This window comes from Phaseolus vulgaris, chromosome 3 (genome assembly GCF_051622355.1).
Source record: "Phaseolus vulgaris cultivar YP4 chromosome 3, ASM5162235v1, whole genome shotgun sequence".
Classification (NCBI taxonomy): Eukaryota; Viridiplantae; Streptophyta; class Magnoliopsida; order Fabales; family Fabaceae; genus Phaseolus; species Phaseolus vulgaris.
Window position 1 is genome coordinate 3,714,262 of NC_143500.1, and position 15,308 is coordinate 3,729,569.

General features: G+C 27.7%; 2 protein-coding genes across 2 annotated transcripts; both read left to right on the plus strand.

Annotated features, from left to right (window-relative positions):
* The first annotated feature begins 3,983 nt into the window (after nucleotides 1-3,983).
* Nucleotides 3,984-7,685, plus strand: LOC150028628 (loganic acid O-methyltransferase-like). Its single transcript, XM_090299653.1, has 3 exons — nucleotides 3,984-4,098; nucleotides 5,353-6,018; nucleotides 7,215-7,685. Exons 1-3 carry the CDS (start codon nucleotides 4,027-4,029, stop codon nucleotides 7,557-7,559), a joined length of 1,083 nt encoding a protein of 360 aa, XP_090155779.1. The 5' UTR covers nucleotides 3,984-4,026; the 3' UTR covers nucleotides 7,560-7,685.
* A 2,481-nt stretch (nucleotides 7,686-10,166) lies between these two features.
* On the plus strand, nucleotides 10,167-13,016 carry LOC137808820 (loganic acid O-methyltransferase). The gene is made up of 3 exons (XM_068610101.2): nucleotides 10,167-10,277; nucleotides 11,727-12,380; nucleotides 12,472-13,016. Exons 1-3 carry the CDS (start codon nucleotides 10,206-10,208, stop codon nucleotides 12,814-12,816), a joined length of 1,071 nt encoding a protein of 356 aa, XP_068466202.2. The 5' UTR covers nucleotides 10,167-10,205; the 3' UTR covers nucleotides 12,817-13,016.
* The last annotated feature ends 2,292 nt before the right edge of the window (nucleotides 13,017-15,308 follow it).

Genomic DNA, 15,308 nt, shown 5'->3' on the forward strand with positions numbered 1-15,308 from the left:
GGAAAACTTGTACATATAACTGGTTTCTTTCAAGCCATCAACTCTTGTTCTGCATTCCTTTCAACCATTGATGCTAGGATGTGAACATGAAGCTGTGAAATGGTATTGCTAACATCATGTATATTTTTTCATATCTACCTTTACTTCCTATGTAAAATTAAGTTAACTTACACATTTGTCATAACTGTGATAATGGGTAAAATAAGAAAGATTATTAACCTTGGACAAAAAACAATATTTAATACAAAATCAAGTATATATTAGAGAGTACACAAGAGATAAGAGATAAATTATACAAGAGGTTAAAAGCATTGTAGTATATATTAGAGAACACACAAGAAATAGACTATACATTAGGTTAAGAACATACTTCTTCTTGGTCATCTTGAATGTTCTGGATTAGGTTAAGAACATACTTCTTGGTCATCTTGAATGTTCTGGGTTTAAGATCGTCTTGAATGTTCTGGATTAGGTTAAGAACATACTTCTTGGTAATCTTAAATGTTCTGGGTTTAAGATTGTTCTGGGTTTAAGATTGTTACACTCTTGTCTGAAATAGAAAGTTATAATTATTTATAATATTTTAAAATAGTCAAAAAGGACAAAATTATTAATAGGGGTGTTGAAATATGATCCAATAGTTTTTATAATATTTTTTTTATTGCAATAGCAAGTTGTTTTTTTTATCATTGTTGAATGAACCATGTGTTACATTTGTTGAAGTTTGAGACTTTTAGAGGATCAACACTTCTTTAATGTGCCTAATTTTGCCCAAATTTTCTTGAAGTATTCATAGTGGTTGAATCGAGAGGAGTTACTTGAAATTTTAGAAGATTATTTGTCTCATTTTTTTGGGTACAAGTGTTTGTCTCATTTGTATAATAATATAATAATACTATACTATGTTGGACCACCTAATAAACAAGGTAAGATATTATTGATTCATGAATTTATGGGACAATGATTTTATTTTTTTAAAGTAAGGTATTAGTTATAAATTTGTGAACAGAAAAAAATACACGTGGAGAATTTCTTTCCTTAAATATTTTTTTAGTGTGCTTAGAACATTAGTTGAAGAATTTAAAATACATTTTAATTTTTTTTATTAATACTCTTCAACACATGTGTTTTTCAATGCATTTTAATGTAAATCTTTACAAAACACATTTTATGTTGAATTAAAAGTGTTTAGGGTGGGTTGTGAACAAAATAAAATTCGAACTAATAACTTATAATTATAAATACGTAAAATTTTGTTTTGAGAACATATAAATAATATATTAGATATAGTTCACTTGTACAAAATAAACAATAATGAAAATGATAACAAAAAATATACGAATTTATAAAATTATGTACATGATAATTAATAACAGAAAAAATATTTTTTATTTATTTAAAATAATTATATTTATAAGTTGTAAATTCAATATTAAAGTTAATCATCCTCGAGTTTAATTAGTTTGACTCGGATTCAATTAGATTAGTCTAAAAATCATAACTAATTTAATTAGTTCGATTAATTTTTTTAAATATATGGATCTAATAATCCAAATATCTAAACACCTAGTATTGTTTGTAAATGGTTAGAAGGATAATTATACCTAATTTAACTTTATTAATGGAAATTAATGCGACCTTGGTATTGTTAACGAAAGTTAGGATACTGTCGTTGGCAAAGCTCAAAAGCCTTGTGTATGAATCAAAGCATACATTTATGTAGTTGGTCCACTCAATATACATTTAATATAAACTTTTTTTTTCAGTTGAATAATTTTTTTAAGAAATGAATATTAAGTATGTTTAGATTATGAAATGTTTTTATTTTATGTATAAGACGTATATTTATGAATGATGTGACAATAAATAATTCGAATCAGATATATGAACTTTCATTATTATAGGTTATAAAAAAACTTTAATATCATATTGAGAAGTAAATTTTAAGTTTAATTTAATTCTATACTACCGACAAGATTTGTCTTTGTTGTTATTTTATTGATATATTATGAAATGTTGTTATCTTATTAATATATTAATATGTGTAAAATAATTTTTTTTATTAGGACAAAAAGACTTAGTGATTTTTAAAATTTAATATCAGTTTCATTAGTTTCTTATTGCTTCCACTTGTAGAAAATTAACGTTAACCATATTTTTCCCCCACCATAATATTCTTCTCAATAGTTACTTTTTTTAAAGAGGAAAGTTATGTATGAAAAGCCATTTTAGAAAAAAGAGAAGAGTGTTAATAATAATATCTAGAGAAAAATATTAATCCGAAATAAAGTTCATTAATGAAATAATAAGGGATAAAGTTGTTTTATGGAAGAAATGGATGAGAGAGAATACGAGATAGGGCACTTTACTTTTTTTTAACAAAAAGTTAATACTTTAATTACTAATATTTATCGATAAAAAAGAAAAATAATTAATTTAAAATAAGTTGACTATTATAAGTAATTTAATATATGATATTTATATATATATATATATATATGTATTTATTTTTTTAATCAATAAAGAAATCGTTAATAGACTCTAAATAATTTTAGTAACATAAGTTTATAAAATAAGATTTGTATGTTATGAATATAATCTCTAATAATAAAATGTGAAAGTTACAATTACAAATAGTTTGACACCTTTTTGTGCTTTCAAGATAAACGCTCCAAGAAGAAAAAAAAAACTTATACACATATGCACAAGATCCCGTATAAAAAAAAACAAGAAAAAAGAGGCCCAGCAGAAAACAAAAAGAGGCCCACAGCCCAACAAAAAACTAAGCCCAAAAGACTAAATAGAAGCCCAAAACTAAAACTTAAACTGAAAACAGACTGATTCTTCCTGCACCTTCATACTTTCTTGTGTCACCTCCATACCAAATATAGAAATACCCTTTTATCCTTTTGTGCCACCCTCTTAATCTTGGAAGATGTTTTTGAATCCATAAGTATTCTTTAGATTTATGAAATCTGGAAGTCTTTTTTGAATTTGAGATAAGTCTATGACTTATGTAATCTGTCACACATTTGAAAAAAGACTTCTGGATTGCATAATCCAGAAGCTAATCTTAATCCAGAAAAGACTTTCGGATTATGTAATCTGGAAGTTAATCAAACATTTGAAAAAAAAGCTTCTGAATTATATAATCCAGAAACTAATCACAAAAGACTTCCAGATTACATAATTTAAAATATTAAAAAAAAATATTATTAGAATTAAAAAACTTATGGGTGGCACAAGAAATTATGGAATTGCAGAAAGAAGCAATCCTTAAAACATTATCACAAACCAATTCGGTTCCTTCATGTTCATATTTTATGTTTTTTATAATAAAATTTTAAACGTGTCAAATGATAAATAACACGTGGAGTGATTACCTAATTGAGATTCTATGCTTGCATAACTATATAATCGGAACCTTTTTTTATTTACAAAGTCAATGTTCCAACAAATCATAGAAAATGAAATATTAACTTTTATATGACAAAATGTATAAACAAAAGAAACATTGTATAAATTGTTTTTATTTTGTTTTTCCCTTGCCTTCACAAGTCCAATTCCAGATAACCTTAACAACGTCAATTAATGCAATTTGAATTTTTTTCAATGATACAATGCATAGAAATTTTGTATATAATACAAGAATAATTGATTTTTTTTTTCATACAAATATAAAAATTTAAATTCTAAATCACTTAACCTAGTATTTGTCAAACAACACAGTGTCACGTTGGGTCCAGGGTTGTAGGTAAACCAAACAAATCTCTTATATTTTTGAAGTTTGAGGAAATGTCATTTTTGATGGCTTTACTTTAAATTATCTTGGATAAGGAACATTTTGTTTACGTATATGAAAAGGATAAAAAAAGTTCAACATGTTCATAAAACATTATTTTCAGTTAACTATGACACATAAAATAATTTTTTATTTATGTCTTTCAACTACACTCTTCCATTATATGAAAGAAATGCTTCTTGAGTTATCGATGAAACAAAATTTGCAGAGAAGATAAAGTGAAAATGGTGATAAAGGCATTAGCACCAAATGGAGGCACTGGTGAATTCAGCTACTCCAAAAATTCTTACTTTCAGGTACACACACCAACCTTTTCATCAACAAAACTAAGAAAAAAATAAAATAAACTACAAAGTTTTAGGGTTAGAGCTTGAAATTTGGAAGGGCCAATAACAGCTACAAAGTTAGGATCTAAATTATAGATGTCTTTATTTTGATGGTTTATGGATAAATATGCAAAGTTAATTCATGCATGGTGGTGTTCATTAAGGACTTATCAACATGCATGCATCTCTATACATAGAGAAGAAGAAAATGAAAAAAAAAGATTTTTTTATTAACAAAAAATAATAAATTAAAATGAATATTCAAGAGATATTTTAATTTATATAAAAAAATATATGAAAGATATACAAAAGACAGACTGAAGAAGCCATAACTTACAAAGCCACCAGCAGTTTGAAAAAAAAGTTTGTAAGCTTATAATTCTCCTTTTATTTATAATATATATATATATATATATTTTATTAATTAATAAAACTTGAAACACCCATCAATTCTTCAAGACAAAGTGTAAGTGCACCTACCCACTTTCTCAATATTTCTAAAATTATTTGTAAGTTAATGATAAGCATTTTGAAGTTAGTTGAGAAGTTTTTTAAATGAAGAAATTTATTTTATTTATTTTTCCTTATAAACAAATATTGGAAGTTCTTCATTTATAAATGAATTTCAACCTTTGCAATTATTTGCAAACAAGTTAAATTTTAAGGTTTAATCCAGTTCAAATTACACTTTAGGTATATTTATTTGTGAAAACAAAAGTCAAGTATTGGAAGTTAACATACTTTTTACGTTTTTTGGGATGTACTTTTTGTGTAAAAGTTTTGCTAATGATTTTCTAAAAAAAAAAACACACTTTAACTTAAAATATTGAATGATATAAAAAATATATTTGTTTCAAATATTAAAAGAATCATTATACAAAATATTACAAAGTAAACTTTAAGCATAACTTATCCCGTAAAACTAACTCATGAAGTTGAGATTTGCATCCATTTATATACAATGGAAGACTTTGATTTTTAGTCGATGTGGAATCTCCAATCAGAGATGTGAAAAAAAGGAGATGATAGTTTCACAGTCTTTAGAGTTGTATACGATTCTTGATGTGATGAATTTAGAAATAAATATATATGATAAAGGATAAGTTTGAAATTAAATGATACAAAAAATATTTAAATAATAGTATTGAGAGTTATAATGTGGTTGTATAAAAAATGAGTTGTCAATGTATCATTGTCCGTAAAAAAAAAAAAAATGTTTTGCAGAAACAAAATTTAAGTGTTGTTGAGAGTAAGATAGAAGAAGAAATCCAGAAGAAGCTGGATGTGAATAAACTAGCTTCTGCTTCCAACATGATCATTCGTATTGCGGATTTGGGGTGTGCCACTGGTCCAAACACCTTCATGAATGCACAAAATGTGATCGAAGGCATCAAACACAAGTACCAAAGCCAGTGTCCAAACACTGAAACAGAACCAGAATTTCATGTGTTCTTCAATGATCTACCATCCAATGATTTCAACACCCTTTTCACCTCCTTGCCCCAAGATAGAAGCTACTTTGCTGCTGGGGTTCCTGGTTCTTTCTACAATCGTTTGTTTCCCCAGTCATGTATTCATTTTGCATACTCTACTTTGGCCCTCCATTTTCTTTCAAAGTCACCAGAAGTGGTGCAAGAAAGGAACAGTCCTGCATGGAACAAAGGTAGAATTCACCACACAGGTGCTTCCAAGGAAGTGGTTGATGCATATGCAACTCAATTTGGTGAGGATGTTGGAAAGTTCTTGGATGCTAGGGCTATGGAGTTAGTCCCTGGTGGCATGTTGGTCATAGTCATGTCAAGTGTTCCTAATGGCATGCCTTATTCTGAGGTCGCAAGTGGCATGCTATTTGATTGCATGGGATCTATTCTCATAGACCTTTCTAAGGAGGTAATTATACTACTTTTTCACTTTTTTTTATCAGCAATAAGGATTGAATGACAGGAATCACTTAAGAGGTGGTTCAACCCTTATACATACCTATATAATATGAATCAATTATCAGGTTTTCTATATAACTACTTTTTCACTTATTCTCACTGGTGCATAATAGTGCTTTAATCACGGTTAAAAATGTCATATAAAGACGGTTCAGAAACCATCGTATCATAATTTATATATGAAAGTCTACCTACAATAAATTAGTATATATAATATTCTTCAAAAAATTCTATAAATATATGAAAAAGTTTTATGTCATTCTAATAATTCATCTATCCTAAAGTGTTATACATGGTTACCTTAAGCTTAAGATACATCTAAGTGAGTTTCTTTGCATTTGTATCTCCTCTCCCTCTCAACATGTTATATCCAGAATAAGCATTGAAATAATAAGATTTTATGTTAGAACACATAATATTATGTTTTTTTTTTCCGGCAAAGAATAAAAATGAATTAAAGGGATACTTTAGGGGTATCCCAATCTGTATACAAGAAAAAAGAAAAACAACCAGTTTTTAGCTTAGGACAAAACAAAAGTGTCCCAAACCCCCTAAAAAAAGTTCAAACTTTGCATAGCACTTCCCTTAAAAACACAAAGAAAAGACCCTATCTTTCTATGTAATGTACGAGTAATAAATTTTTAAATGTATTATAATCATAATGGTTTAATACATATCTAATTTATATTAGAAAACATCATACTGAATTTCAGAATTTTATGACAAGTGAGAGTATGGGAACTAAAAGCTTAAAATACCTGAAAAATACCTAAATAATACTTAAAATTAAAAAAATAATAGTAAATGGTGGATTTTTTGAAATTTTAGTCGACCCCAATTCCCTTTGGGGATTGCCCACGACCTTCGTTATCTCGTTTCGAGCATTTGAAGTTTTTTCATGCTAATTTTTTACAATTCCAAATCTATCACTAAATCCTAAATATATGCAAGCAAATATTTATTATAAAATTAATTAAAAAATTTAAAAAATACTAACTAATTAACCTTTGTATAGTGGAGTAGTAGAAAAAAGTAATTTTATAAACCAATTTTGTGGTTAAATATTGATAGATGGACTGAACTATGGCTTAAAGAAAACTTATAAAATTGGATAAACCTTACCTTAATATGCCATTTTTTTGACAGGGGTTGTTTGATGAATCTGAAATTGATTCCTTCAATCTTCCATGCTATGCCTCAAGTCCAGAGGAGATGAGAAAGGTGGTGGAAAGGAATGGGAAATTTAGCATTGAAAGAATGGAGTTAACAAATCCAATGCCATTGTTAAAGAACATACAAACACTAATACCTGATTGGATAACACATGTGAGGGTTGTAATGGACCCAATTTTCAGCAGACACTTTGGAAATCAAGTCACTCATCAAATGTTCCAACGTTTGACCAAACACTTGTTAGACAAAGTTCAAGTACTAGAAACAAAATACAGAGACAAAACACAACTTTTTGTTGTACTACAGAGAAAGGAGTAAGTGTGCTTTCTTCATGTTGCTTCAGAAACAGCCTTGCAAGATTTCAAATAATGTCTCACCTCCTATGTCACAATTTGATGTACACTGAAATTTCTTTCAATAATTTTGTGATTTTGAATTATAAAATTTGATTTAATGTCTTAATGTTTGTTCTTTTTAATACAGTCTTTACAAAAAGTTATTAAATATAAATTAACACTACAAGAAAATCATGAAATAGAAACCAATTTTTAGAGACTAAAATAATTAGTAGCAATAGTAACTAAATTAGAAATCATTTTAGAAACTAAAACAAAAATTGGTTTCTAAATTAGTTTCTATTATTGTTAAATAATTTTTAAATTGGTATTTAAATAACAACTAAGTTTTAACTACCAATTATTTAGTTTCTAAATTTGGTCTCTAAAACCTTGGTTGCTAATTAGATACCAATTTAAAAACTATTTAATAATAGAAACTAATTTAGAAACCAACTTTTGTTTTAGTTTCTAAGATGGTCTCTAATTTAGTTACTTATTGCAACTAATTATTTTGGTCTCTAAAAATTGGTTTTTATTTCATGGTTTTCTTGTAGTGTAATTTTAAAGTCTACAATAATTAGTTATTATTTGACTAAATTAAAGATAATTTTATAAACTAAAAAAATTATTGGTATTTAAAGTACTTTTTATTATTAATAAAAGTTTATAAAATAGTTTCTAAATTGTTATTCTAAATTAGTTTTTATTAGTCTTTTAGAAAATAATTTATAATCTAAAATATTAATAGCTAAAATCTTGATAATTAATTTAGATACCAATTTAAAAATAATTTTAGAAATAATTTTTTATTAATAATAAAAACTATTTTAGATAATAATAATTTTTTAATCTCTAAAATAGTATCTAATTTAGTTAATATAATAACTAATTATTTTTTTTCACTAAATTTAGTTACTATGATTACTTATTATTTATTATTTATGTTTAAAATCAACTTTGAGTGATAAGTTGGTAGTTTTTCTAACTTTTAGTAGACATGCCACATAATCTAAATTAAACACTTAAGAAGATAATTTTTTTTTTTAAACTTTCATTTTAACCTAACGTGAGTCAAGCAAATGAAGGAGCAGAAAGTATATAACGCTTTCATATCTGTTATTTTAATTTAATAAATATTGATTTTTTTTTACGAAATGCGTTATGCTTGATTACTTTTGAAAGAAGAGTTTTGACTAATTCTTATAGATAATTTAATTTAATATAAAAGTAAAGCTTCAGATAGGTTTTTTCAAAATTTAGATTACTTCAATAAATATGTATTAATAGATAAAGTGCATCAGACAAAGTTCTTGTTATTGTCTAACATATAATAACAATGTTGTCTAAAATCAAAGCACATAATCAAATTTCTAATCACAAAAATGTTTTGATAACTAATCGAAATTATCTATCAAAATAAGAAACACATATATACTTTGAAAGAAACAAATATGGAAATATATTTTATATAGAAAGAATATATCTTTAAAACGTTTATATAGAAACTCAAAAGGGAAACAATTTGAAACATAATATTCTCATTTAAGTCTTATTATTGTTTTATATGTTATTTTTTTTCAAAGAGAAGCTCATTTAAGTCTTATTATTGTTTTATATGTTATTTTTTTTCAAAGAGAAGCTCATTCGTATCAAAACCCATATTAAGCTTCTAGTAAACATATTGAAGAGATGCAATGTAAGATCTTTGTAGTTGACAATGTTACTAGATCTTAACATTTTTTTTTGAAGCAATGGTTATCTTTGAAGATCTATAAGAAGGAATCAAGATGAAGATATGAATAAATTTTTTTTTACAAGTGCTATACAACCTTCGAGCTGCATTAGAAGTGTTTTTTGTGAGTTAGTAAAAACCTTTGTATTTGACCATCTTTTCTCATGTATTTGACCTATTTTTTACAATTCGTATTAAAACTCAGACTTTAAATTGTTGAACACTTAGCCATGCCTAGAAGAAAATATCAGAATAAAAAAAAACATTTTTTAATTGAGGAAACGTCTCCTAATAAATCTCTCTCTTCCCGACTTAATTGAGGGTATCAATAATTTAACTCCTCTACGACCATAGCTTTTTAACAGAAATTGTCTTGATCAACATCTAGTTGGATTTCAAAAGAAAAAAAAAATATTATCTATATCGATCATTCTTAATAAACTAAAACATTAAATCGTTTCAAGATCAAGATATCATTATAGACAGTAATATTCTATTATTTTAAACATCCTTCCTTACTCAATTACTGAAAAGGAATAGCCATTGATCTGAAGTTTCAACAAATAGCCATATGATTATAGTATTCTTAACCAAGTCATGATGGCACAAACAATGGTCCCAAAGGGTTGAACCTAAAGCCACAAGAATGCCATTTTTTATGCCTTTATATATACTTTAATTTATCTTTAAAAGTGAATCTGAAGTTCCTGAGACAACCATGAAAGGAGAAAAGGGTAAATAAACTTGAGATTACATTAATGCATGTTTCTATGGTGGTGGTGGTTCCACACCATCTCAACATAATTCTATATAAACTCTTGTCTGGATCAGTGTAATGGCAGAGTCTTCATGGATCGTCTATCACACCAAATTTCTGAAGATGAGAGAGTGAAAATGGCGATCAATACATTACCACCAAATGGGGGAAGTGGAACATTCAGCTACTCCAAAAACTCCTACTTTCAGGTACACACTTCAATGTCCCATTCATCAACTATCAAAGATAAATAAAATAATTACTAACTTTTTTGGAGGTTCAAAAAGCTACACTCTAAATACATAGATCTCATTGTTTCCAAGGTTCATGACTATATATATATATGCATTTATTGATGTGTCATTTAAGAATTTGAAACTTAGAAGACAAATTTTATAGGAAAATACCAAGAATTTATGGGAAGAAAATTTGAAAAAGTGTTTTTTTTTATCGACCAAGAAAAAATATATGTACTATTTTAGGGATATTTCAACATTTTTACAAAACAATTCTTTTTAGAAAAGATATCCTACAAACTCACCAAAAAACTGTCAATTCAAAAGCAATAAGAATAATTAAAGAAAACATCACAAAATTCACCTACTCAAAGCTAGCAATAAGAACAATTAAAGAAAACACCACAAAATTCACCTACTCAAAGCTATCGAAGACTCTTAGATAAAAAACAAACAAGTCCACAAATCAAGACACTAATCAGAAAAAAAAAACATGCAGAAGCAAATTTAGTTGTTAACGAAAATCAAAACATTTAGTTGAATCAAAGAAAAAAAGTCAGAATGTTTAATTACTCTTCTTTTAAAATGTATTTAAAGATTTCTCTGAAAAAAAATCTTCTCTAAGATGTTTGTGTCTTGATTTGTATTAAACAATGATCTTGAGTACTTTGTTTTCTATGGAATGTTGATTCCTTGTATCGAGACTAATTATTGCCACTTTATGTACTTTTTGATGTTACTGTTAAGATTTTCTGTATTAAGTTGAGCTTAATTAATCAGCATGCTAATTAATTATTAATTTGCTTTGTCCTTCATAAGAGGACAAGAAACATCAATTATTTTGTTTTTTTTTTTCAATCTTTGAGTTTCCTTTTAGAGTTTATATTTTTCATCCTCACTTATTATTATTTCTTATTTTTCTTCACTGTCTCACGTAACTTTAGAAAAGGAAAATGTAAAAAGACATCAGTTCGATTGACAGATTAACTGTGAAACAATAATATTAATGTTTTTACATTGTTTCAAGAAAAACCATAAATAAAATTAGTTTTAAATTCCTATTTTTAATTTACATTTTGTCAAAATTTAATAATTAATTTTCTCACCATTCACTTTCCTAACGAATAAAATGGGCAAAAAAATGTCAAATTGTTGTTTCTAAATTGAAGAATTTATTTGGGAGATAATTATTGGAACTTGAATCAAATAAAATATTATTAGCACCAACATGTTTCCAGCAACTAGTATAAAAGTTTTCGACCTAAGTGAGGCACCACACAACTTCATAATCGCATATTTAGTACTTTATTATATTTTCCATATACATATTTGTCTCATATTATTATGTCTAGCAACAAAGAAAACGTAAAATTTTCATTAAATTTAGATTTTTAAGAGGGTGTGGGTGTTTTTTTTGTTTAGAAACAAAGTTCAAGTGTTGAAGAGAGTAAGATTGTGGAAGAAATCCAGAAGAAGCTGGATGTGAAAACCCTAGCTTCTGCTTCAAACATGATCATTCGTGTGGCGGATTTGGGATGTGCAACTGGTCCAAACACATTCACGAGTGCACAGAAAGTGCTTGAAGCCATCAAAAACAAGTACCAAAGCCAATGTTCAAACTCTGAAACAACACCAGAATTTCATGTGTTCTTCAATGACCTACCATCCAATGATTTCAACACCCTTTTCAGCTCTTTGCCTCAAGACAGAAACTACTTTGCATCTGGGGTTCCTGGTTCCTTCTACAATCTGTTGTTTCCCCAATCATCCATTCACTTTGCATATTCATCTTATGCCCTCCATTTTCTGTCAAAGGCACCTGAAGTGGTGCAAGAGGTGAAGAACAAAGGTAGAATTCACTACACAAGTGCTTCCAAGGAAGTGGTTGATGCATATGCAGATCAATTTGGTGTGGATGCAGGGAAGTTCTTGGATGCTAGGGCTATGGAACTTGTGCCAGGTGGCATGTTGGTCATAGTCATGCAAGGTGCTCCCCATGGCATGCCTCATTCTCACATCATCAATGGTATGCTATTTGATTCTATGGGAACTATCCTAATGGACCTTTCCAAGGAGGTAATCATGATCATCACCTTGCTTTTGATAATATTTAGCAATAATATATATCAGAATGGTAACTAAACCCTAGTATTATTGTTTTTGATAGGGGGTATTTGAAGAGTGTGAAGTTGATTCCTTCAACTTTCCTTACTATGCACCAAGTCCAGAGGAGATGAAAAAGGTGATAGAAAAGAATGGAAGGTTTAGCATTGAAAGGATGGAGCTAACAGATCCAGCACCATGGTTGAAGAGCATGGACCAAGTAATACCAGAATGGATTCTTCATGTCAGAGCTGCAATGGAACCACTTTTCATCACACACTTTGGAAACCAACCCACACATCAGATGTTCCAACGCCTTACCAAACACTTGTTAGACAAATCTCAACTGCTGGAAACAAAGTACAGGGACAAAATTCAACTTTTTCTTGTTTTGAAGAAAAAGGAGTGACAAAAGTTGAACCATCTTTTAGGTTTTGCATGGTTTGATCTTGCTTTTGTTAACTTAGATGGTGTAATGGTTGTTTTTTTTCTTCTATTTCAGAGTGGGTGTGAGTCTAGCAGGTTCATCTTTGTACTTTGTTTTTCCTCAAATGGATTCTCTTCTAAGTTTTTTTCTTCAATAATTGCACTCCAATAATTTAAGAACTATTTACAAGATTTTCTTTCTACTTCTCAGATGGATGCTTCGATTTTAGTATAACCCAGAATTTTTTATTTTATTTTATCGATAAATAATAAATAAATTAATATGAAACATTTGATGAGTTTTCCAACTCTATTATAAAGAGAAAATTCAACAAATAGGACTTTAACCAAACCTATAAGACCTAAGATAACTACATACTCTTGTGTTTTAAAATCAACATCATGAGAAAAGTTCATCTAAAACTATGCTCTACTAATAACTACTTGACGAACCAACAGTTAAGAGTTAAGAAGTCTTATTTCATATATATTTAACTGTCTCACAACTTTATAAAAAACATATATATTTCATAGTACAAAAACACAAACTAACAAGAGATATGTGTACAAAATGTAATTATATTATGACCATTAATATGTTTAAACTCCTAAAAAAGATCTTATCTGAGACACAACTCTCACTTAGACCATCCGAAAGAATAATGTCCAAGCTCAATTTTACGTTTTTTTTTTCTGCACACTAATTACATTAAATAAAATGCGACAATTAAGGAATGCTCCAAATCATATATACACAAAAAAGACTAGATGTCTCCAAGCCAGAACTCATTACTACCCAAGAACATACAATTTCAAAAACATATTTCGCGTACAAGATTGAATTACACAATTTTGCAAAGATGACTGCAACACCAACTTCTTACACTCTAGTCTAGATAACCAAATCACGCCTTTCTAGCTATATAACGCATGTATTGATCCAGAAACAACCAAGTGGCTATGCAAATATTTAGGTATGATGTTTTTGGAAATTGGATTTAATCTTTTTTTCACTTATAAATAAATATGTGGGTTAAAGTACATCAACCTCTCTATATATAATACTTGTTTTTATCTATAAAAAAACACCAATTCAACTCTTTTATTATAAATGGCTAAAAAAATAAAAATTATATAATCTTATTGGGAACATGCTTAGGCTTAAATCTCCCTCGTCATTCACTCGGGCAATTACCTTTCCAACACTCCAAAGTAAGTTTGTTTTTAAGGTCTTAAAACTACCTAGGACACTTAGAAATTAAAACAAATATTTTAGGAGATTGGAGAGAACCAAATTAAGTAATTGGATAATGTCTACTCCAATTTCTTAAGTCATAATAAAATTTCAACAAATCATAAATGATATATATGAAATCAAAGCACCTTTCTAACTTTTTTTTCTTCTCAAAAAGCATGTAGTTTATATCATCTCAGAAGAGATACACTAAAATGAACCCTACAAAACCTGCTTTCCAATATTAAATATTTTCAAAAATGGAATGACACAAAGTACCTAATATATAAAAAAGTTGTCTTAAAAAATTAAAATACCTAATAAAAGAAATAAAACAAACTACTTTTAGGGTTTAAAAACTTTTGTTGATGGATCAAGTTAATAATTCAAGATGTGCATGATTTGGAGTAAGGTTTAAATAGTAAGGTATGATGATTATTAATTATAAGTGATGTTCTTATAGGCAATGATATGATACTATATATTATAAATTATGAACATATGGGTACGAAAGATTCTTATCTAAGTATAAGTTTATGTTGCAACAAAACTAAGTAGAGAGTTGTTTGTGTTTGCTACTTTCCTTGAATGTGGAGATGGAGAATTTTATATACTAAAGTTATGATATAATAGATTAAAGAAGGATCTTGGGAGTTTGAACATAATAACCAATAAGTAAAGTTTTTGTTGTTTTTGGTAGGTTCACATTGAAGCACATGCAAATCCCACTTGTGATATTCTATATAATATAATGTCATTCCGTACATAATATAACATGCTATACCCTAATTTTCTAGGGTGGGGCTTGTTGCTTTGAACCAAGTGGAAGTTATGTTCATAAATTCAAGGTTTTGTTTGGCTTAAACAAGCTCAAAATTTGAAAGAGATCTCCTTTACTTTTACTAAAGAAACTCACAATTTTTTACTAAAATTAGTGCAATGCATTACTTATCTTATATGGATGGATAGATGTGAGAGTGAAGTGTAATTGGCTTAATTTTATTAATTTAGAAATGGGTTGATATTTTCTGCAAGAAAATCATTAAATAAAAACTAATTTTAGAGATGAAAAAATTAGTTGTTATAGTGACTAAATTATAAACTATTTTATAGACTAAAAAAGTTATTGGTTTCTAAATTAATTTATATTATTGATAAATAGTTTTTAAATTGGAATTAGCTACCAAGATTTTTACTACCAAATTTAAAATCTAAATAATTGGTAGTTAAAACCTTGATAG

What these genes read in the sequence shown, in the direction of transcription:
- LOC150028628 (XM_090299653.1), top strand. Translation starts at nt 4,027, where the DNA reads ATGGTGATAAAGGCATTAGCACCAAATGGAGGCACTGGTGAATTCAGC. An exon ending in CCAAAAATTCTTACTTTCAG is followed by an intron (nt 4,099 to 5,352) that starts GTACACACACCA and finishes AATGTTTTGCAG; the next exon opens with AAACAAAATTTAAGTGTTGT. An exon ending in TCATAGACCTTTCTAAGGAG is followed by an intron (nt 6,019 to 7,214) that starts GTAATTATACTA and finishes TTTTTTTGACAG; the next exon opens with GGGTTGTTTGATGAATCTGA.
- LOC137808820 (XM_068610101.2), top strand. Translation starts at nt 10,206, where the DNA reads ATGGCGATCAATACATTACCACCAAATGGGGGAAGTGGAACATTCAGC. An exon ending in CCAAAAACTCCTACTTTCAG is followed by an intron (nt 10,278 to 11,726) that starts GTACACACTTCA and finishes TTTTTTGTTTAG; the next exon opens with AAACAAAGTTCAAGTGTTGA. An exon ending in TAATGGACCTTTCCAAGGAG is followed by an intron (nt 12,381 to 12,471) that starts GTAATCATGATC and finishes TGTTTTTGATAG; the next exon opens with GGGGTATTTGAAGAGTGTGA.